This window comes from Mandrillus leucophaeus, unplaced genomic scaffold, assembly GCF_000951045.1.
Source record: "Mandrillus leucophaeus isolate KB7577 unplaced genomic scaffold, Mleu.le_1.0 Scaffold55, whole genome shotgun sequence".
Lineage (NCBI taxonomy): Eukaryota > Metazoa > Chordata > Mammalia > Primates > Cercopithecidae > Mandrillus > Mandrillus leucophaeus.
The window spans coordinates 2,034,086-2,057,488 of record NW_012105919.1 but is presented as its reverse complement, the minus strand read 5'-3'; the positions used below and the strand labels follow the sequence as shown (position 1 = coordinate 2,057,488).

The window sequence follows — 23,403 nt, the reverse complement described above, 5'->3', positions numbered from 1 at the left end:
ACTGCACTCCAGCCTGGGTGACAGAGTGAGACCCTGTCTACAAAAATTTAAAAAATAAAAGATAAAAAAAAGTGGGGGCATAAAACCAGAGACTAGAAACCATTTCGCATTTAACTAGAAATGTACAGTGATGGTTGCTGAGGGAGGTCTGATGATGCTGGTACTTCTGCCTACCCACACAATACAGAGAACTGCATTAATCCACATGTAAAAGTGAACCCTGTAAATATCTCTTGTCTGAAGTCCTAAGCCAAAAGGAACTTTCTTGTAACCACTAAAGGATTTTTCTTGTAATCTTTTACATTGACATAATTTTCCAGTATTTATTAAATCCCAATCTGCCAATGGCAGATCCACTTTTAAAGGAGAAAAGCACAAGAGGAAAAATCTTAGGAAAGTTACATTAGGTAGTAAAATTAAAGTATTAAAAATATACATATAAATTCTTCCAACTCATCACACCCCATATAGATGGGAATCACATAGCGTTCACATTCTATACGTTGACCATAGCTAAAGTAAACTGCAGGTGTCCTCTTTTTCCAAAGAAATGTTCTTCACAGAAGTGCAAGGTACATATTTGATTTTCCTAAAGCATTAGAAATGGTTCTGCAAAGCATTCTCAGAAGAATTCTATGCATATGGATTAGACAGAATGAGAAGAGTATAATATGGGTAAAAAGTCAATTAAATATATTGAACACTGAAACTGTATTAACAGTTTGGGGTCAAAATTAGAGCAGCTATTGCGTGCAGTTTATAAGGAACCATCCTGGGTCCAATCCCACTCCATATTTTCTATTAATAGCTCTGAGGATCCTATGACAAATGCACTAATCAATCCACAGAAAATGCAGCTCTGGGAAACATTGCTAATGCTTTGGACGACAGTATTAAAATTCAGGATGATCCTGTTAAATTGAAGAAATGAGCCAAAATCAATAGAGCAGCACACGCAGTTCTGCCAGGTGTTCCACATCACAGGACACCAGGAGCCCTCAAACGGAAAGGAAGACCAGCCTGGTAGGTGAAAATCCAGTTGGTAAAGCTATCCAACTCCTGTTCTCCCTCTCCCTCCCTCACGGCCACAAGGATATCCAGACGGGTGTTTAGGGCTGCCATCTACACATGATTTAACTCCACTGCCTACAGCTCTCAACTCTTTTCCCCAGAGCCCTGCAGTGAGGGAAGAGATGATGGATTTCCTTTAATATAACTTGTAGGGCCCACACTCACGAATTTAGACTTTAGAACATCACATTCTCCTGAAAAAAAAAAAAAAAAAAAAAAAAGGAAACAACTATGTGAGCTATCACTATCAGCCCCCTTTTCCAGATGAGAACACTGAGGCCCAGCCAAGGGAACCCACTTGCTCAAGGTCACCAGGCAAGAAAAAGTCAGAGATGGATTTGAACCCAGGCCTTTCCACCAAGCCAATGCGACCCAAATGCCAGACACTAGTGTACTCCCTTTATAATTTCTGCCATGTCCATTTGCCCCCGAAAGATGACTAACTTGACATCTGCCCTATGTGACTCACTTTTTATTTATTTTTGTTTTGAGACAGGGTTTCACACTGTCATCCAGGCTGGAGTGCAGTGGTGTGATCCTGGCGGCTCACTGCAGCCTCAACTCCTTGGGCTCATGTGATCCTCCCACCTCAGCCTCCCCAGTAGCTAGGACTACAGGCACATGTCACCATGCCCAGCTAGTTTTAAAATTTTTTGTAGAGACGGAGTCTTGTTATGTTGCCCAGGCTGGTCTCGATCTCCTGGACTCAAGCGATCCTCCCACCTCAGCCTCCCAAAGTGCTTTGATTATAGGCATGAGCTACTGTGCCTGGCTGACTCACTTTTTAAAAATACATATATTTTAAAGGAATGTTTTGTCTCACTTTCATAAATAGAAAATCGGGATCTTGTATCATAAGTAGAAGGTGCTTCAACCATAAAAATAAAGGCAAGGAAAAAAAACAAACAACAGAAAATGGATGTTACTGAATCTGAATTTTCATTAGACCTTGTGGCCCGCCCAAGACCTTGAGCCTGGGCTGCCTCTCCTGAGGTTCAAAGGGGAGAGCTGCAGGTGGTGTGGAGGTGTTGAAGATGCTCCAGCACCTGGCTGAGACTTTACTCAGAAGGGAGCAGAAAGATGGCACCCGCATGGCCTGCAATGTGTTCAAAGTTTCAGTCTTGGGTCCGGTCACACCCAGGCTGTCTCTAATATCATGTGGACTCTGCACCTGGGGAAATACTAGGTGCCGCCAAGCCCCGACCTCTAAAATCATGCCCCCACTCCAGCGTCTGGCAAGCCTGGTATCCCAGTGTCAGGAGAAGTGACAGGGCATCCGTGCAACTCCTCGCCTGGAGCCAGCGACGCAGGTTTCTGTTAGGCTCAGCACTTCTCCCGGAAGTCTTCCAGCCGACACATGCGGCTGCCCAGAGTTGCCAGCACCACGCAGGGGTGTGAGCGGGACTTTATTTCCCCACTCACTCCCGCAATACGCAGATAGTCAACAGACAGACCAGGGCGGTGGCCACGATGATCAAACAGCCTTGGACCCAACCTGGATGTGCAGACCCCAAATCTAAAGCGTTTAAATACAACAGACCCTTCTGATGCGCTGATGACTGGCAGACTTGGATCCACTACGAGCCATCAGAGGTGGCAAGTCCTGATGGGCATGCAGGGATGGGGGACACTGTGGGGAAGTGTACCCCCCTTTGTCCTACACACACCAACCTGCTCTGGGGCGCAAACTGCTTAGTAAAATGACTAATTCATTTGGTTACATGGAATCCAAACCCATAGAGAACACAGTCAAAGGACTGATACTATCTGAAGACCACACCAGACTTTCTAAAGGCACTGGTGGGTACAACATAGCCTATTCCATCTTTCACCACTAGCTGATGCTGTTGGTGTTTTTTTTTTTTTTTTTTTTTTTTTTAAATCATGGAGGGGGTTGGGGAATCTAGGAAAAGCTGTCTCTATCCTCCCACTATGTCCATCTGAAGGAAAGTGGCATTTGGAGCTTTTTTAGGAAACACGGAGCCGGAAAGGCTGTCCGAGAGGCTGTTTAGAAACACATTTATGCAGAAGTATGCGTGCACCCCTCCAAAATATCTTCGAGACAGAAGCCTTCTCCCATCTGGGCCTGGGCTCCGGGCGCCTGCGGGGGTGGGAGGCTCAGGCTATTGATGGTGGCAGCAAGACTAACTTTGATCCTTTAATCTAAACTTTTCAATAGCAGATGGGGTGCCAAGTCCTTATATGCAGCTGTGAGCCATGTGTCTACCCACTCCTTTCTTGGGGCAGTTGGTGGTGGGGCCGGCGGGGGCTTTCTCCTGGCTTGGGCAGGGACAGAGGGCTGGGAATGAGGGTCTTCTTTGTCAGCACTGGGTGCTGACGGTAATAATTAATACCACCACCACCAATAGCAACAGTCACTGTTTACTGAGCATTTACTATGTGCCAGACACCCAGCTAAGGACTTTACACTCCTCACCTTCCTCAGCCCTCCCAGTGGCACTGGGAGGTAAGTTTGCTTTCCAAAGGAGGAAACAGCTGCTCAGAGAGGTTGGTTGAGCCAGTTACTCAAGGCCACCCAGCCAGGGAACAGCACAGCCAGGACTCAAACCCACAGGTCTTACAATACAAATAAAGTTCTTGGCCAGGAGTGGTAGCTCACGCCTGTAATCTCAGCACTTTGGGAGGCCGAGGCGGGTAGATCATCTGAGGTCAGCAGTTCAAGACCAGCCTGGCCCACGGTGAAATCCCGGCTCTACTAAAAACAAACAAACAAACCCTAACAAAAAAAACCCCCAAAACAACAACAACAACAAAATCAAGTACTTATATACTGAGCTGTACAGAAAGTTCCAGGAGGGCAGGGGTAGTGTCTGTTTTGCTCAGCATCGTGCCCCCATTGTTGACAAAGTGCCTGGCAAACAGTAGGCACTCAATATTTACTGAATAAATTGCATGGAGCAATCACTGCTGGGCACCATGTTTAGTGTTCTCTGTTGCTCACTGAACCCATCCAATGGCCCCTATAATGAGGGGAGGTCATTATCCACATTTTACATTGGGGAAACTGAGGCTCGGAGAAGTCAAGTGTGATGTGGGAAGCAAAATGGCAGCACAGGATTGGCCTGGTTCTGCAGGGAGGTCCTTCAACCTGGAGTCTTGCTCCTTCTTCCTCCACCCACCAGGTTGGGAGTGTATGACTGTCTCCCCCGAATGAAAGTTCCACTTGTTCTTCCTCGAGCAACACATCTGCATTTCAGCCAAGGCCTCATCCTTCCAGTCTGGAACTTTTCAATCTACTGGCAGCAAAGACCCTTTAACTGTTTTTCACTCTTTTTAGAGCTCAAATCTCCAATGGTTTTGTCCAAGCTCCTTGGATTATTAAATTCATCCTGCAACTGGGGTAGTGGGTAGGAACTGGGTCAGGGGGCAGGTCTAGATTCAGGCTCCATCACTTCTCTGCTGTGTGACCTTGGGCAAGTGGCTTGAATTCTCTGAGCCTGTACTTCTTCAGCTTCCCAGTGAGGAAGGATGATGGAGCCTACCTCCCAGGGTATGTGTGTGTGTGGAATCAGTGAAATTGTATCTGTAAGGGCTGAACACACTGCCTGACACACAGAAAGTACCCCAGAAATGATCTCCACTTGGTGGTACTTCAACCTTTAAAACCAGGTCCAAAGGCCTCCCTCTCTGAGGTCTCCCCCAGCCGTCCTTCCTTGAAGCCTGTTCTCTGGTGTGTATTCTGGTTGTCTGCCTTTGGGTCATGTTGTCCCTGCTGAACCCGAGAGTCCCCAAGGGCAGGCCTGGACTTGAGCTTGAGTTCCCACAGGGCTAGGCACATAGCAAGCACTCAGAGCATGAGCTAATGAAACGCCACAGCTCAAATGCCTGTCCTCCCTTCTGAAAGGGACTGGCCTTTACTGAACACCTCCCAGGCAGCAGCACCCAGCTGGATGCTTTCATTCAGTCCACTTTTCAACCCCGAGCTGCTGGGAGGAGCAAAGTGTAGCCAGGGGGTCATGGGGAAAGGGCGCTCCTGGCAGAGGAAACGATGTGGGCAGAGGTGTGGCAGGAAATGGTGGGACACTGCCTTCTAAAGTTAACTGTCACCTGGGTGCGGTGGCTCACGTCTGCAATCTCACCACTTTGGGAGGCTGAGGCACGTGGATCACCTGAGGTTGGGAGTTCGAGACCAGCCTGACCAACATGGTGAAACCTTGTCTCTACTAAAAATACAAAATTAGCTGGGTGTAGTGGCATGTGCCTGTAATCCCAGCTACTCAGGAAGCTGAGACACGAGAATTGCTTGAACCCTGGAGGCAGAGGTTGCAGTGAGCTGAGATTGCGCCACTGCACTCCAGCCTGGTGACAGAGTGAGACTACATCTCAGAAATAATAATAATAATAATAATAAATAAAGTTAACTGTCATCTTCAGGAAAATCTGCATTGTTAAGCTTTTCCTTTTTTAACGGGTGAAATACTGTTTTATGTTAACCTTCAATGTTCCACTGACCATTATGGGACTAACTGAGCAGAAGCGTGGGCATGGAGGAGGGAGAGGAGGAGGGAAAGAGGGAAGGCTAGCACAGACAACAATTTCTAATCGTAGAAAATCTCTATTTCCTGTAGTTGTGCAGGTGGCTGATCCACTAGATGGCACTGAAATGAGTTATTTGGGACAAAAACAAAGCTAGATGCTTCATCTCCCCTGCTACTTCTATCAGTATCTATTATATTTCAACTGGTTCAAATGTAAATGTTTAAAAATTAAGATCACAAAAGTACAAAAAAAACCCCTCATACCCTTGAGGTGAGAAAGATTTTTAAAACAGGACCTTATATTCAGAAGCTACAAAGCAAAGGTTTGCTAAGATTTCTTGCTTTCTGCAAGTATTTTTTTGAATGCCTGCTACATACGATAGACAAGAGACTATACACTAAGTTGAGAAACAAAAGGCAAACCAGGGGAGAAGATATGAAACATGTATACCTGGACAAAGGTTAATATCCCTCATATACAAAGAGTGTCCACAAATCAATAAGAAAATAATCTACTCTCTGGTAGAAAAAATCTACTATCTGGGCTAAGGAGATATAAACCAGAGATTTCTAAAAGTATAAATATGAATGTTTTATAACATATGCGAATATATTTAGTCAACTAGTAAATAAAGGACTGCAATATAAAATCAGCAAGGAGAAAAACATTCTTATTCTGATCACTGATTCTGGGGTTTGTGGTCAATACAAGGCTACAATTTATTTTTCCTTCCCAAGTTTTCTTCTTGGTACAGCACAGTACCAATAGGGCATGCATTCCCAAGCCCCCTAACTGTCCAGTATTGGAGAGGGGTTAGGTAAATTACAGTACAGCTATACAAGAGATTGTTAGGTTGGTACAATGAATCAAAGTTACTTGGGATCTACAATTACACAGGGAAATATGAGTGCTTCATGTCAGATAAAGGAAACAATTAAAAACGGTACATGTAGAATCAGCAACTGTTTTGAAAAAGTACACAGAGAAAAATCACGGAAAAGAAAAACAACAAAATGCTTTTCTAGCTGGTCGTTTTCCCTCTTTCTGTTTCTCTCTATTTTCTGAAGTTGACAGCATGCATATGCTACTTTTATAATCGAGGAGACAAATTTAAAAACTTTAAACGTTGTAGAGCATTTTCCTATTCTAAAGGCTCAGGAACCCTGTTGCCTGCACCACTGTTTACCCAATGTCTCTGACAACAGACCGAACCTCGCAGAATCAATAGCAGATGCTTGTCACTCCTGTAACTGTTATACCCTGATGTCAATGGGCTGCTGATTACTCAACCCTGCGGAATGCTTTCATGTACAGCGTAGCGAATCCTCACGTCCACCCCTGAGTAGGTTCTATTACTATCCCTCTTCTAAAGACACAGAAACCAGAGCTCAGAGAGGTTGAAGCCCTGGCCAAGGTCACACAGCACAAAACACCAAGCTGAGAGTTCCACCCAGGTGTGTCAGCCTCTATAGCCCGAGTGCTGAGCACCTTCCTGACCAGCCTCGCCCCCCAAGAGAAGGAGCAGGGTGAGAAATGTCTGCCAGGAACTGCCAATCTGCATCAGATTTGTAAAAACCAAAGCACAGTAGAAAACAACATTTTGGGGGCACTCACCTGTCTCTTATCTCCTCAGCAGTGTTCATCTGCCTGCCCTCTCATTTCCTCGTTCCTTGTTTTTTTTTTTTTTCCTTTTAACTAATCACTCAGTTAACAAGTTAGCCTTCTGAAGCTTGGGTCCGTACCTAGCGGCTCTACGAGTGTGATAAAGGAATCAGCCATCACCAATACAGAAGTCAGAGAGGTTTAAATCACATCATCACCCACAACAATGACATTAATTATGCTTTTAACACGTTTTACTGCTTTTTTTTTTCTCACTTCACGCCACATCTGTGTGAACAATATCCAAAAGATTTACGGTTTTCTTTCGTAATTACAGACATCCAGGCTGCACACTTATCAAAATACTTGCTGAGCCATCAGGCTCTGTCGTATTCTCTGCCAAAGATCTGTGTTGGCAGCAGTCACTCAAAACAAAAATGTTGAATCAGGACTTGTGTGGCTTCGGGTGGCGGGGAGGAGTATTTCGACAAATAATTTGCCTGTCAAGAAATATAAAAACAGGAGCGTGTGCGTCCCGGAGAATTTTCCAGGAGTGTTATTTTTACGGAGGGGGTTGGAGCTGGGGGGCCGGCAGGGAGCGGGGAAGCTGGAAGCGCCCAACACACATTTGACATTTGGTTCTTGTGTCTGAGGATAAAATTTAATGAGAACAAAAATATGTCTTCCTAATTCCCCTAAGAAATCATTAAAACATTTTGTTATTCTTAAATGTCTCAAAAATGAATTAGAGGCCCTAAAGGGGCTGTTCGTATGGTACGTCTCCATCAGTTAAGGCTCCTCGTTCTCTAACTCGGTGACAGCTGGGGACAGCTCTCCCGCCCCTGCATTTCTGGGGAGGAGAGTTGGGAAACCAGACTCGTGGAGTCAGCGCCGGGCTTGGAATGACCTCCCTGCTCCCGGGCTTTGGGGAGAGAGGAGAGAGGGCACATAGACCTTTCAGAAGGTTCCATAGCAATCTTGGGACTTTGAGTGGCCCCTGGCCTGTGACTGTTTTAACAGTCTTCTCTCCAGAAAGATGAGGGTCCCGTAAACACCCCCCAAATGAGGGCTCGTTTCCAAGTGGGTGGCCGTAAGACCCTTCTGTTTCCCTTTGTCTTCCTGCCTGTCCGTACCCCCAAGCACTAGACATGCTGGTGTCCCCCTGTGACTGTGATGACAGGCTATGTGACCGATGATTTGGTCACTTCTGCCACTCAAAGGTAAGCTTCTGAGGGCTGGGCCCATGTCTGTGTTTGTGGGATCACAGCTGTGCCTAGTGACCCCACAGTGTCCAGCAAGTGCCGGGCACACAGTAGGCACCCAATAAATGCTATCTGAGTAAACAAACACAAGATGAGCATGGAAGGGGGGGGGTCTCATTGATGAAGTATCTCTTTGCTCCAGTAACCTTTCCTTCCATTTTTGCTGCTGTCTTATTTCTAATATTCAACAATTATTAGGTGCCTACTGTGTACCAGGTTCTGAGTATACAAATTTACTATGATTCAGTCCGATGTCTGGTGCATTTCACATCTGCTAGGAAAGCTGGACACATACATGATAAGGAGAGTAGTTAACACTTAGTAAGCACTTGCTATGTACTGTGAACCTTGTTGCCTCCAAATAACAGCATGAGGCAGGTTCTAATATTATTCTCAATTTATAGAAGAGGAGACTGCAGCTCAGGAAGGTGAGTTAATTCCTCTACAGTCACGCAGTGAGTAAGTGACACAAACAGGATTTGAATCTGTGTCTTTGAGCCTGAAAGCACACGAATATCTATCTCAGTGCTGCCCCCTCGTGTTACAATTGAGGTACTACGGGGTCCCGTGGGAGAGCGCTGCCTGGGGACCCAGGGAGGCATCTCTGGTCTGTACAGGGTCATTCTCCAGTGTCATTCATCGTTGACACGGTGGGACCCAAAGGATCGAAAAGGGTGGGAAATAAGAGGGTGTCTTTTTATAGATATCACTGATGAGAGTGGAGACGTTTTAAGCAAAAAGGTGGCAAGGAATGGTGCCACTGGGCCTCTTAGCCATGAGTATGGTATGGCCGGCAATGAGCGTGATAATGACCCCAGCTGCAGACACATGGGCTGTCTTGGCCTCGTGCCATAGCGCCATGTCCTCACGGACCACAGCCTGCAGCTGTGCCATCAGCTCTTGCCATTCCTTCCACTCTCATCACTGGGAAAACCCACGTGGCTGGACTGTTCCCGTGAGCGCGGGATGGGGTGGAGCATGGGACCAGGCAGCAGGCGCGTGTATACTGGCTGAGCATCCACCCCAGAAGGATACCTCTGTGTCCTAACGCCTGGAACCTGTGAATGTGACTTTATTCAAAGTGTCTTTGAGCTGGGCATGGTGGCTGCACCTGCAGACCCAGCCACTCCGGAGGCTGAGGTGGGAGGATCACTTGAGCTCAGGAGGTCGAGGCTGCAGTGAGCCAAGATTGCACCACTGTACTCCAACCTGGGAAACAGAGCAAGACCCTGTCTCTTAAAAAAAAAAAAAAAAAAAGAACCAAAGTGTCTTTGCAGATGTAATTAAGGATCTTGACATGAAATCAATCTGGATTATCCAGGTGGCCCCTAAATCTAATGACAAGTGTCATTACAAGAGAAAGGAGGTTGGGCACAGTGGCTCACACCTGTAATCCCAGCTACTTGGGAGGCAGAGGTAGGAGGATCACTTGAGGCCAGGAGTTTGAGACCAGTCTGGGTAACATGGTGAGACTTTGGGACTACAAAAAATAAATTTAAAAAATTAGCTGGACTTGGGAGGCTGAGGCAGGAAGATTGTTTGAGTTCAGAAGTCTGAGGTTGCAGTGAGCTATGATCACACCACTGCACTCCAGCCTGGGCCACAGAGCAAAGACCTCATATATATTTTTTTAAAAGGAGAGAGAGAGAAAGGAGAGGGAGACTGAGACCAAGATACAGAGGAGAGATTGGAGTGATGTAGCCAGAAGCCAAGGGACACCTGGAGCCACCAGAAGCTGGAAGAAGCCAGGAAGTATCCTCCTGAGCTTTCAGAGAAAGTATAGCCCTGTTGACACCTTGATCTTGGGCCTGTGGCCTTCAGAACAGGGACGGAATGAATCTCTGTTGTTTTAAGGCATCTATGGTAATTTATTACAACAGCCGTAGGAAACTAACTCAGCCTTCCACATGCAGCCACATGGAGCACAGTCTGAAAAAATTTGTAATACATGATGAGACCCGAGTCACGTCTCTCCCTGCCTGTGAGACCTTGGGCATTGGGCTCAACCTCTCTGTGCCACAGAGAAGCGAGCTGCTTGGACCTGCTCCCACGGGGCGTGTGAAATATAGAGCACAGAACAAAGGCAACTTCTACATCAGGCCTGTGCTTCTCAAACTTTCCCGTGCTCCAAGATCACCAGGGGAGCTTGATAAAATGCAGAAGCTGATTCTGTGGGCCAGGGATGGGGCCTGAGACTCTGTATTTCCTTCCTTCCTTCCTTCCTTCCTTCCTTCCTTCCTTCCCTCCTTCCTTCCTTCCTTCTTTTCTTTTCTTTTCTTTTTCCTTCCTTCCTTCCTTCCTTCCCTCCCTCCCTCCCTCTTTTTTTTTTTTCAGTCTTTCATATGATTTTATTTTCTTCCTTCAACCATAATAATATGATATCCAAATTTCGTCTTAACCGGTGGGTCTGTAAACACAGGCTTATCCATCCCACTTACAGGCAAGGCAAATGCTGCTTCTTGAAATGGTCCCACCATGGACCCTCTGGTCATCCAACCCAAGTCGCCCCCTTGCCTGGCTTTATCTTCACTATACTGGGAGGCCACTTCATTGAATCTCATCCCAGACTTTAACTTTTCCATGGCTTCCATGATTTTGTCATGTTTTTCACATAGAATGTGTCTGACCTTTACTGCATTGCCACCACCTTTGGGACCTTGAGCCTTCTTGTCAGCACTGTCACTCCCAGAGGCTGCTCCCCCGTTCCCCGCTTTTCCAGAACCACTTTTTCCTTTGGGCGGCATCTTGGAAGCTTGTTGTTGAACCTCTTTTTTTTTTGACAGAGTCTTGCTCTGTCACTCAGGCTGGAGTGCAGTGGCACAATCTCAGCTCACTGCAACCTCTACCTCCTGGGTTCGAGCAATTCTCCCACCATAGCTTCCCAAGTAGCTGGGACCACAGGCGCCCGCCACCATGCCCGGATACTTTCTGTATTTTTTGTAGAGACAGGGTTTCTCCATGTTGCCTAGGCTGGTCTCAAACCCCTGGCTTCAAGTGATCCCCTCATCTTGGCCTCCCAAAGTATTGGCATTACGGGTGTGAGCCATCGCACCCGGCTGAGACTCTGCATTTCTAACCAGCTTGCAGGTGAGGCTGGTGTTTCTGGTCCACAGACCACACTGAGTAGCAACAGGCCAGAAGACCTCCCTCTTCATCCAGCCCACACACTGTTGGAGGGCAGGCTGCGTCCGCATTACTGGACTAGTGCCCCAGGGCTGCAGCAAAAAAGCACCACCAGTGGCGGCTGAAAACAACAGACACTTATTGTCTTGCAGTTCTGGGGACCAGAACTCCAAAATCAAGACACTGGCAGGGCTGTACTCCTTCTGAAGGTTCTAGGGGAGGATCCTTCTTGTCTCTTCCAGTTGCTCACGGTTGCTGGCAATCTTTGGTGCTCCTTGCCTTGTAGCTACATCACTCCCACCCCTGCCTCTGTTTTCACACGGCTTTCCTCAGTGGCTATCTCTATGCCCTCGCCTCTACTTTTTTCTTTCTTTCTTTCTTTTTTTTTTTTTTGAGACAGGGTCTTGCTCTGTCACCCAGGCTAGAGTGCAGTGGTGTGATCTCATTGCAACCTCTGCCTCCTGGGTTCAAGTGATTCTCCTGCCTCAGCCTCTTGAGTAGCTGGGAATACAGGTTTGCATGCTACCACGCCTGGCTAATTTTTGTATTTTTAGTAGAGATGGGATTTCCCCATGTTGGCCAGGCTTGTCTTGAACTTCTGACCTCAAGTGATCCTTCTGCCTCTGTCTCCCAAAGTGCTGGGATTACAGGCTTGAGCCACTGTGCCTAGTTTCATACTTCTTATGACACCAGTCATTGGATTCAGGGCTCACCCTAAAGCCAGGATGATCTCATCTGGAGATCCTTAGCTAATTACATCTGCAAAGACTTATTTTCAAATAAGGTCATATTTTGAAGTTCCACGTAGACATAAATTTTGGAGGCCACACTATCCGACCCACGACAGTTGCCCCAGACAGAGGAACAGCGACTTTCCCGTCCCAAATACAAAGATCCCAGAAATGACCTTGACATCCAGTCTAAATGACTCTGTGTTCTCTGTGGCTTGGGTTCTGCAGTCGGACAGCTGAGGGTGGGATGTCATTTTCCTCTTCACAGGCCCCCAGCCTCAAACACCTCCAGTAGTGCTGATTCCTGCCACTGTGTGGAAGGATGGGGAAAGGACCAGGGGAGGTCTGGGTGGGGAGAGTTACCACAGCAAGGCCTCCTCCGGGTTCTGCCATTGGTAAGCAGATCGTTTCAACTCTTTGGGCTCCTGTTTCTGGGTCAGTAAATGAGAAGGTAGCAGGGGATGGGCCATTTAAAATAAGGGGAAGTTTTGGCTGGGCACGGTGGCTCATACCTGTAATCCCAGCACTTTGGGAGGCTGAGGTGGGTGGATCACTTGAGGCCAGGAGTTTGAGACCAGGCTGGCCAATATAGGGCAACCCTGTCTCTACTAAAAATACAGAAAGTTAGCCGGGAATGGTGGTGGGTGCCTGTAATCCCAGCTACTCAGGAGGCCGAGGCAGGAGAATTGCTTGAACCCAGGAGGCGGAGGTTGCAGTGAGCTGAGATCACGCCACTGTACTCCAGCCTGGGCGACAGAGCAAGACCCTGTCTCGAAAATAAAATAAAATAAATAAAATAGGGGAAGCTTTTATGGATGTCTGGCATATGTATAGATCCTCTGTGTACAACCAAATGTTTTCAAACTGTAACCCAAATCAGGACCGAGAAACCACAGTCCCAGCACCCAGAGGCCCCTCCCAGGAACTCTTGCCCCCTTCAAGTGTTTGAAACCACTATCTTGATTTCCAACAGTACAGGTTGACTTTTTTTTTCAATTAAGGTGAAATTGATACAACAGAAAATTTATCATTTTTATGTGAGCAATTCAATGGCATTTAGTACATTCTCGATGTTCTACAACCACTTGTTCACTTAGTTCCAGAATATTTTTATCCCCCAAAAAGAAACTCATACTGATGAAGCAGTCACTCTCCAATCTCCCTCCCCAGCCCAGGCAACCACCAATCGACTCTGTCTCTATCTATGGCTTTCCTGTTCTGGATGTTTCGTGTAAATGGAATCCTACACTACATGGCCTTGGCTTCTGGCTTCCTTCACTCAGCACTGTGTTTTCGAGGTTCATCTTCATTGAAGCACATATCACAGCTCCATTCCTTTTTTATTTGAGACAGAGGGCAGAATCTTGCTGTCATCCAGGCTGGAGTACAGGCATGTTCTCAGCTCACTGCAACCTCCACCTTCTGGGTTCAAGCAATTCTCCTGTCTCAGCCTCCCGAGTAGCTGGGATTACAGGTGCCCACTACCACACCTGGCTAATTTTTGTATTTTTAGTAGAGATGGGATTTCTACTAAAACTGCTGAGTTGGCCAGGCTGGTCTCAAACTCCTGACCTCAGGTGATCGGCCCACCTTGGCCTCCTAAAGTGCTGAGATTACAGGTGTGATCCCCTGCACCCAGCCCTCCATTCCTTTTCATGGCTGAGTAATAGTCCCTTGTAAGTCTAGGCCACATTTTGTTTATGCATCCATCTGTTGATGACCATATGGACTGCTTCCCCCTTTTGGCCACTGAGTAACATTAATTGTCTGTTTTTAGATTTTCTGTAGGTGGAATCCTACAGGATGTGCTCTTCTGGGGCTGGCTTTTACTTAACAACAGATTTTTGGGGTTGGCTGTGCCACTCTGGGGGAGGCACTGGAGGTCTTGCCTCTACTGCCACCTGCAGGCAGAGAGCACTGGGAGCCCTCAGTCTTCTGTGCTAATGGGATGGGGGCTCTAGTGGGTAAGATTCCAGCTCCCCAAGGAGGTCCAGGTGGGATATCTCACCAGGATACCCCTAAAGCAGGCTCCTGGCTGACGTGACAACATGATGAGGGAAGATCGGGGGAGCCCTGTGGGGACATGTCACACCAAACTGGCCGCAGCCCCCCTGCCCTGTACGGAGTGCCTGGCCTCACCCAGGAACCCAGGTGTGTCCCCACATCCCACTTCAAAGTCCCTGTGTCGCAGTCCTAATGGCTATTTATTGTTGTTAACTATCCAATTATGGAGCCCAAGCATTTCTTACCTGGTGCTTCAATTAATTGCTTGTAAACACTCAGAAAAGCAGCCTCCGCCTCCTGACTTCTCTTACTAAGGGCCACCACCTTTGGAGACAACAAGAGAAAGAGTCACGTGTAACCATGGCATCTTTGTCTGTAAGCAAATTTCATCATTTTTTTTTTCCCCACAAGAAAACACCTGCAGGTTTGTTTTGTTTTGTTTTGTTTTGTTTTGTTTGAGACACAGTCTCGCTCTGTCGCCCAGGCTGGAGCGCCATAGAGTGATCCTAACTCATTGAACCTCAGCCTCCTGGGTTCAAGTAATTCTTCTACCTTAGCCTCCTGAGTAGCTGGGATTACAGGTGCCCACCACCATGCCCAGCTAAATTTTTTGTACTTTTGGTAGAGACAGGGTTTGACCACATTGGCCAGGGTGGTCTCAAACTCCTGACCTCAGGTTATCTGCCCACGTTGGCCTCCCAAAATTCTGGGATTACAGGCATGAGCCACCATGGCTGGCCATGCATTTTTTTTCTTGTTTGTTTAAGAGATGGGGTCTTGCTATGTTGCCCAGGCTGGTCTCAACCTCCTGCGATCCCCCTGCCTCAGCCTCCCAAAGTGCCGGGATTACAGACCACCACTGCACCTGGCCTTAGTCATTTTCTACCTGTGCAAACATGGGATGGGGGAGGGGCAAGAAGGAGAAATGAAGATTAAAAGTGTGGGCTGTGGAGTTAGAAAATCTGGGTTGAAAGCCCAGCTCCACTGTGTGCAGGCTGTGTGGCCTTGCACTGCCCCTCTCCGATCCTCAGTTTCTTCATCTGTAAAATGCAGGGTAAATAACAGGACCTACTTCCTAGGCCTGTTGGGATTAAATGGAGCTGCACCTAAGTGCTAAGCACAGGGCCCAGCACACAGTATGTTGGTAACACCTGTTATTCTTCTTATTAGTAAAGGGTAGATTGGAAGTTCAAATGTGATACATGATTTAGGAGGAAAGTGGGACATGTCTAGAGAATATTTCTTGCCACTGAAAATTAAAGAGAAATTGTTAAAGCTCTCGTAAGATATCAAACAATTTCAACAAATATTGGAAGGTAACAGCATTACCCTCTTTAAAAGAGGTGGAAATGTATGGGTGATTAAAGTGATTTAAAAAGGTTAGTTTCAGGCTGGGAGTGGTGACTCATGCCTTTAATCTCAGTGCTTTGGGAGGCTGAGGTGGGAGGACTATTTGAGCTCAGAAGTTCGAAACCAGCCTGAGGAACACAGTGAGACCCTGTTTCTACACAAGATAAAAAAATTAGCCAGGCATGGTGGCTCGTGCCTGTTGTCCCAGCTACTCAGGAGGCTGAGGTAAGAGGATTGTTTGAAGCCAGGATTTTGAGGCTGCCATGAGCTATGATTGCATCACTGCACTTCAGCCAGGGCAAGAGAGCGAGACCCTGTCTTAAAAAAAAAGAAAAGGTCCATTACAAAATCTCTGTAATTTCTCTCACTGTTATTCTGAGAAAGTCCCTGGTCTCTCACATTCCAGCATGAATGAGTCTCTCATTCCCTCAACAAATGTTTCCTGAGGACCTGCTGTGTGCCAAGCACTGCGGGCTGAGAGCCCAGTCATGGACAAGGCAGACTCGGGCCCCACCCTTATGGGACTTACAGTCCGGTGGGGACACTGGCATTAAGGCAGCTTCCCCAGATGACTCATTAATTACAAGTGCTAAATGCTTGGCAGAAAAGCACAGGGTGGCCTTGGGAGTGTGTAAGTTGGGGGGAGGCTGACCCAGTTTGGTATCAGAACATCAGGAGTTATCTCTCTGAGGAGGGGAAGTCACTTGGGGGAGGGCAGAAAAAAAGTTCTAGAAGCTAGACAAAGGGAAAATCACCAAGCCGCAGGTAGATCTTTTTTAAATTTAAAATTAATTAATTAATTAATTAATTTAGAGACGGAGTCTTGCTCTGTTGCCCAGGTTGCAGTGCAGTGGCACGATCTCGGCTCACTGTAACCTCTGCCTTCTGGGTTCAAGCAATTCTCCTGCCTCAGCCTCCCGAGTAGCTGAGATTACAGGTGCCAGCCACCATACTAGGCTAATTTTTTATATTTTTAGTAGAGATGGGGTTTCACCATGTTGGCCAGGCTGGTCTCGATCTCCTCACCTCAAGTGATCCGCCCACCTCGGCCTCCCACAGTGCTGGGATTACAGGCATGAACCACTGCGCCCGGCCCTGTGGGTAGATTTTTATACTTGCTTAGATGGACAAGAGTCAGTTTCTACTCTGGGGACATGTGGTTGAGTGGGAGACACAGCTATGACCAGTAGGAAGCATAACACAGGAGGAGGTGCAAACACTGGTGGCTCCTGTGAGCCCTGAGGAGGGGGCAATTCATTCAGAATCTTGGGGCGGGGGGGCATCCCTGATGGGCTAATAAAAAAAAAATGACACCGAACGTTTACCGTGTGCCAAAAGCTTTTACTATTCATGACATTCTGTCTCCACGGACACATCAATCACCAAACAGCTGCTGCCACCTGCCCCATCGTACAGATTAGAAAACGGAGGCTCAAGGACATCAAGCCACTTGCCCAAGGTCACCCGGTTAGCAAATGGCAGGGCCAAGATTCACACCAGGTCTGGGGATTCAAATTGCCATTCTGAATTCAAATGCTGCCTTCCTTTTGTCCTGGATAGAAAAACCACCCCAGCCAGTGGGGCCGGGCCTTCAGAGCCCATGAGGATGCTGCTACCTTACAAGTCAATGACAGCTGCCCTGGGCGAGAGGCTGCGGTGCTGGTGACCTGGCACCCAAGAAAACAATGAGAAACAAAAGCAATTCATCTCTTGGGTCTTAGAAGAAGAGTTATCAAAGATCAGCTGGAAGAATGACTCAGTGTTCCATTTTACGGTTGCCTGAGCTGAGTGCATGTGCTGGTTGGGGTCTGAGGAAAGGCACTGGCCTCCCATGAGAGACTGAGCAAGGGTGGGGACAAATGCTGGAAGATTCCTTTAATGTTCCCCTGTCCCTGCCTAGAGCACCCCCTACTTTCCCTTCATGGCACTTATCAGTTTGCATGATTTATCTCTTCCAGTGGGGAAGTCTAAATCTAACATTATAAGGAGGATAACAGCTTTGGTCTTAGTTTTCCCCACTGGAGCAGAGCTGTTCAATATGGCAGCCACCGGTCCATGTGCTACTCAGCACTTGAAATGCAACGATTCCAAACTGAGATGGGTTGTAAGTGTAAAATATAGCATTTCTAAGTCTTAGAAAGAAAAAAGAATATAAAATATCCCAATAATTTTTATTTTTTTGGACAGTCTCGCTGTGTTGCCTAGGCTGGAGTACAATGGTGAGATCTCGGCTCACTGCAAACTCTGCCTCCCAGGTTCAAGCAATTCTCCTGCCTCAGCCTCCTGAGTAGCTGGGATTACAGGTGCTCATCACCATGCCTGGCTAATTTTTTTGTATTTTAGTAGAGACGGGGTTTTACCATGTTGCCCAGGTCAGTCTCGAACTCCTGAGCTCAGGCAACCCGCCCACCTTGACCTCCCAAAGCCAGTAATTTTTATATTGATTACATTTTGAAATGCTTATGTTATGAACATATCAGGCTAAATAAAATATATTATTAAAATTAAATTCACCCACTTCTTTTTTTTTTTTTTTTTTGAGACAGAGTCTCACCTTGTCACCCAGGCTGGAGTGCAAAACAGCTGCAATTACAGATGTGCACCACCACGCCTGGCTAATCTTTGTATTTTTAGTAGGGATGGGGTTTCAACATGTTGGTCAGGCTGGTCTTGAACTCCTGACCTCAAGTGATTTGCCTGCCTCAGCCTCCCAAAGTGATGGGAATACAGGTGTGAGCCACTGTGCCCAGCTACACTTCTTACTTTTTAAATTGTAACTACTAGAACATTTTAAATTACAAATGTGACTTGTGTTCTTTTCCTCCTGGACACTGTTGATCTCATGGATCAATGGTTGGCAATCTTTGGTCCTTGGTGTGAATCTGGCCCTTCATCTGTTTGTGTAAATAAAGTTTTATTGGAACAAAGGCACAGTCACTCTTTATGTGTCTATGGCTGCTTTCATGCTACAAGGGCAGAGTTATGTAGTTGTGAAAGAGACTTTGTGGTCTGCGAGGCTAAAAATATTTTCTATCTGGCCCCTTACAGAAAAAAGTTAGCTGATCCTTGCTTTAGGGGTTCATCTAACAGCTGGACAATATTTTTAAAAGCAGAGATCAAAAATTATCCTGAGGCCCGGTACAGTGGCTCACACCTATAATCTCAGCACTTGGGAGGCCAAGGTGGGAGGATCGCTTGAGTCCAGGAGTTTGAGACAAGCCTGGCAACATAGAAGACCCTGTCTCCCCCCACCCCAACACACACACCCCTGGATGTGGTGGTGTACGCCTGTGGTCCCAGCTACTTGGGAGGCTGAGGAGGGGGGATCGCTTGAGTCTGGGAGGTTGAGGCTGCAATGAGCCATGATTGTGCCACTGCACTCTAGCCTGGGCAACAGAGAAAGACCCTGTTTCAAAAAAAGAAAAAGAACCCTGTGTGGTGGTGCACCCCTGTAGTCCTAGCTACTCAGGAGGCTGAAGTAGGAGGACCGCTTGAGCCCAGGAGTTCGTGGCTGCAGTGAGCTGTGATCACACCACTGCACATTAGCCTGGGCAATAGAATGAGACCCTATCTTTACAAACAAAAGAAATCCTGGACTGGTACTCAGTGTGAATCAGTTCATGTTTAGGGCTTCCCAAAGTCAATGTGACTTTCAAAGACAGGAGCCGTGTGGATTTCCTGCCTCATTCAGTTTCGTTTCAGGACAATGACTGGCTGTCTGTGGAAGGCCAGGTCCCTAAATTCCTTTTTTTTTTTTTTTTTTTTTGAGATGGAGTCTTGCTCTGTTGCCCAGGTTGGAGTGCAGTGGCGCAATCTCAGCTCACTGCAAACTCCACCTCCCAGGTTCAAGTGATTCTCCTGCCTCAGCCTCTCGAGTAGCTGGAATTACAGACATGCACTACCACACCTGGTTAATTTTTTTCTTTTTTTTTTTGAGACGGAGTCTTACTCTGTCGCCCAGACTGGAGTCCAATGGTGTGATCTTGGCTTACTGCAAGCTCCGCCTCCTGGGTTCACACTATTCTCCTGTCTCAGCCTCCTGAGTAGCTGGGACTACAGGTGCCCGCCACCACGCCCAGCTAATTTTTTGCATTTTTTAGTAGAGACGGGGTTTCACCGTATTAGCCCAGATGGTCTCAATCTCCTGACCTCGTGATCTGCCCGCCTCGGCCTCCCAAAGTGCTGGGATTACAGGCATGAGCCACCGCGACCGGCCACACCTGGTTCATTTTTATACTTTTAGTAGAGACGGGGTTTCACCATGTTGGCCAAGCTGGTCTCAAACTTCTGACATCAGGTGATTGCTCGCCTTGGCCTCCCAAGGTACTGGGATTACAGGCGTGAGCCACCGCAGTCCCTAAATTCCTGAGGGCATCAGAGCCTGACCTGGTACTGGGCCTAATGTCACTATGAGCATCTCTTGGCCCCAGTTTGTCCATCTATCAAGCGGGAAGAATAACTTCTACCTGCCTACGAAGCTGCTGGGGCAGGAGGAGCTAACATGCAGCAAAGACTCCCATGGAAGCTGATGAAAGCTTTCAAATAAATCCGAAAATTCCTCTTCTAATCACATAGGCTATCTTTTCCAAGGGTTGCAACTCAATGCATTTCACCCACATGCTGGGAACAAGTGAGCTTGGTATAAAAGGCCATGTTCAACAAGAGACTGTGTGTTTCTGTCTCATGGCTTTGCCCAAATATACAGAAGGGCAGCAGCAAAGTGCCCAGAATGACAGATTTGCCCTATGACAGGAAGACCCTTGAAGGCCATGTGGAAAGGAGGAGGAAAAGACAGGAAGAGGAGGAGGAAGAGGGAGGAGGAGGAGGAGAAAGAGGGAGGAAAAGAAGAGGAGGAAGAGGAGGAGGAGGAAGATGGAGAATGAGGAGGAAGAGGAAGGAAGAGGGGGGAAGAGGGAGGGGGAAGAGGGAGGAGGAGGAAGGAGGAAGAGGGAGGAGGAGGAAGAGCAGGGAGGAGGAAGAGCAGGGAGGAGGAACAGCAGGGAGGAGGAAGAGCAAAGAGGAGGAGGGAGAGGAAAGAGGAGGAGGGAGAGGAAAGAGGAGGAGGAGGAAGAGGGAAGGGGAGCAGGAGGAAGAGGAAAGAGGAAGAGGAAGAGGGAGGAGGAAGAAGAGGGAGGGGAGAAGTGGGAGGAAGAGGGAGGAGGAGGAAGGAGAAAGAGGGAGGAGGAGGGAGGAAGTGGAAGAGGAAGAGGGAAGAAGAGGATGAAGACAGAGGAGGAGGAAAAGGGAGGAAGAGGAGGAATAGGGAGGAGGAGGAAGGAAGAAGAGGGAGGAGGAAGAAGGAGGAGGAGGGAGAAGTCGGAGGAGTAAGAGGGAGAAGGAGGAGGAAGAGGCAGGAGGAAGAAGAGGGAGGAGGAGGAAGAAGTGGGAGGAGGAAGAGGGAGGAGGAAGGGGAGGAAGAAGGAGGAGGAAGAGGGAGCAGGAGGAAGTAGGAGGAAGAAGAGGGAGGAGGAGGAAGAAGTGGGAGGAGGAAGAGGGAGGAGGAAGGGGAGGAAGAGGGAGGAGGAGGAAGTAGGAGGAAGAAGAGGGAGGAGGAGGGAGGAAGAAGAGGGAGGAGGAGGGAGGAAGAAGAGGGAGGAGGAGGAAGGGGGAGGAGGAAGAGGAAAAGGGAGGAGGAGGGGAAAGGGAAGGAGAGGAAGAAGTGGGAGGGGGAGGAAGAAGAGGGAGGAGGAGGGAAGAGGGAGGAGGTGGAGACCATCCACAGACACCCTCAAGAAGGTCACCATCAGGAATAGCTCAGCATCTGTGGAAGCACATGGCATTTACGCAGCCCGCTGTGATACGAGGGGTGACAATGTGTTTAGTCCTCCGAGGATGAACACAGCAGGTGTAGAACTGCTTCTGCCAGGGGCGAGTCAAGCCTGTTCTAGTCACATAGCTCTTTTCAGCCAGGTGGTTAAAAACAGAAAATTTGGGCCCCCTCCCCCAGGTTGAGCTCCCCCAAGCTGTCTGAGGTCGCAGTGACATCTGGGAGCCACTGAGAACCGCTCTGTGCCAAGTTCTATGCCTTACTGTGTGCTCCAGGCGTCTTCTTTGAAATCCCCGCCTTCCCCCAAGCACACCTTTAGGATGCGGGCATTGTGATCGGCCCTGTTCTACAGAGGAAGAAAGAAACTGAGGGGCAGGGATGTTAAGTCACTCGGCCAAGATGAGAGAACTAGTTAGTGGCAGAGGTGGTATTGGTGCCCAAGTGCCTCTCACTCCAGGGCCCAGACTTGCAGCTGCAAACTGTGCTTCTCCAAGTGCTGTGGGCATGAAAAGGGGGACCTGCCATCGAGACTGCACAACCCCTTCCCTGGGTTCCGTGGAACATACTTTGAGAACAGCCTCCCTCTACCTCCTGGGTCCTGGGCTTTGGGGAGGGGAGGGTGATTCTGAGAGATGATCAGGGGTGGATGTCTGATGTGGCAGGAATTCCAGAAGAAGCTGAAGACTGGTGGACAAGCGAGAGGAGGCGGGTGCTTGGAGGGTCTCAGAATGAACTCCGGCAATGGAAAGGCAACCCAGAGATTGGGGAGTGAAGGAATGAGCTGGGTTCGGAGGGGAAGGGGTGTCCCTTGATGGCCTCTGAAGGCTGGTTGTCCCTCTGGGGCATGCAGATCAGGGGGCCACACAAAAGGCAAAGAGGGGAAAGAAAGAGTGGGGGGAGACACAGAGAGGAAAGGAGGGCCACAGAGAGCGAGGTGGGCTGTGGTGGGAGACAGGTTTGGCGTGGTGGGTAGGGGCCGATGGGCCATGGAGAGGAGCGATGAGAACCCCTGGAAGCCATGAAGCAGGGGCGAGACTTGCTCAGATGTACCAGAGCGGGAGGGGCTCATGGTGACCACTCGGGGGTGCTTTGGGGTCTGGGTGGGAGGTACTGGGCTCCCCATCAGGGGAGGCACCCAAGTACATGCCCCTGTATCTGCGAGGCTGTGAAGGTACTCAGGGAGACCCACACGTGGGGAGGTCTGGCCAGACTATCCCCAGGGTTCCCACTCACTCTGAGAGTCTCTGTGAGAGATCCCCTTTCTTTACAGCAACCTTCTGATCTCCTACCACCCGGAAAATGGGGGTAAAGCCTACTTCGATTGGCTGATTTGTGCATTATTATTGTTGATGACAGTGACTACTGAGCACCGACTCTGTGCCAGGCACTGTGCCATGTACTGGATGCACATTAGCTTAACCCTCATCGCTCTGGGGGTGTGACTATCCCATTTAACTGAAGAAGATGTCGAGGCACAGAGGGTGATGACCACATGGCTTTGGGAGCTGAGACTCAGACCCAGCTTAGTCTGACAGCAAAGCCCATGCTTCTCAGCCTCCATTCAGAATCGATTCTTTGGTTAGGGGCTGGTGGAAGGAGCTGGAATAACCAAAAGAGTGGAGGAGCCAGGCAGGCAGGTGGGTGGGGGACGGGAGGCCAGAAGGAGCTGCAGGACTCGACCCTGTCTGCCTCCAGGTCTGTCTGCTGGGGCCCCCGTTCCCGGGCGAGTGCTAACATGCTCTCTGCCATCCACCAGTGATGCTGCTGAACAAATGAAAATTACATTTTAATATCAGAGCTTAAATAAGAAATAAGTTTGATGTTTGTTTTTGATAGCTACTGTTGTCAAACTGGGCTCTCAGGCTCCAGCCAAAATGGGGCAGAAATTGGAGACCCTCTCTGGCCCTCTGGAGGGTCACCCGGGGTCCCAGAGAGACCCCATCCTAGCCTGTTTCAGGAGCCAGCACCAGCTGGTTCTAAAGACTGATTAAGG

At 48.3% G+C, this 23,403-nt stretch overlaps 1 protein-coding gene and 1 pseudogene across 2 annotated transcripts in view; both read right to left on the bottom strand.

Moving 5' to 3' along the window:
- Positions 1–23,403, bottom strand: part of CUX2 (cut-like homeobox 2) — a 349,283-nt gene that overhangs the window by 96,372 nt on the left and 229,508 nt on the right. Inside the window, exon 7 of the mRNA XM_011997935.1 lies at positions 14,539–14,617. Within this exon, the coding sequence (XP_011853325.1) occupies positions 14,539–14,617 (79 nt within the window). The remainder of the gene's footprint in view (positions 1–14,538; positions 14,618–23,403) is intronic.
- LOC105552262 lies at positions 10,755–11,194 on the bottom strand (annotated as a pseudogene). Its single transcript, XR_001007981.1, has one exon. The product of XR_001007981.1 is annotated as a peptidyl-prolyl cis-trans isomerase NIMA-interacting 4 pseudogene (transcript).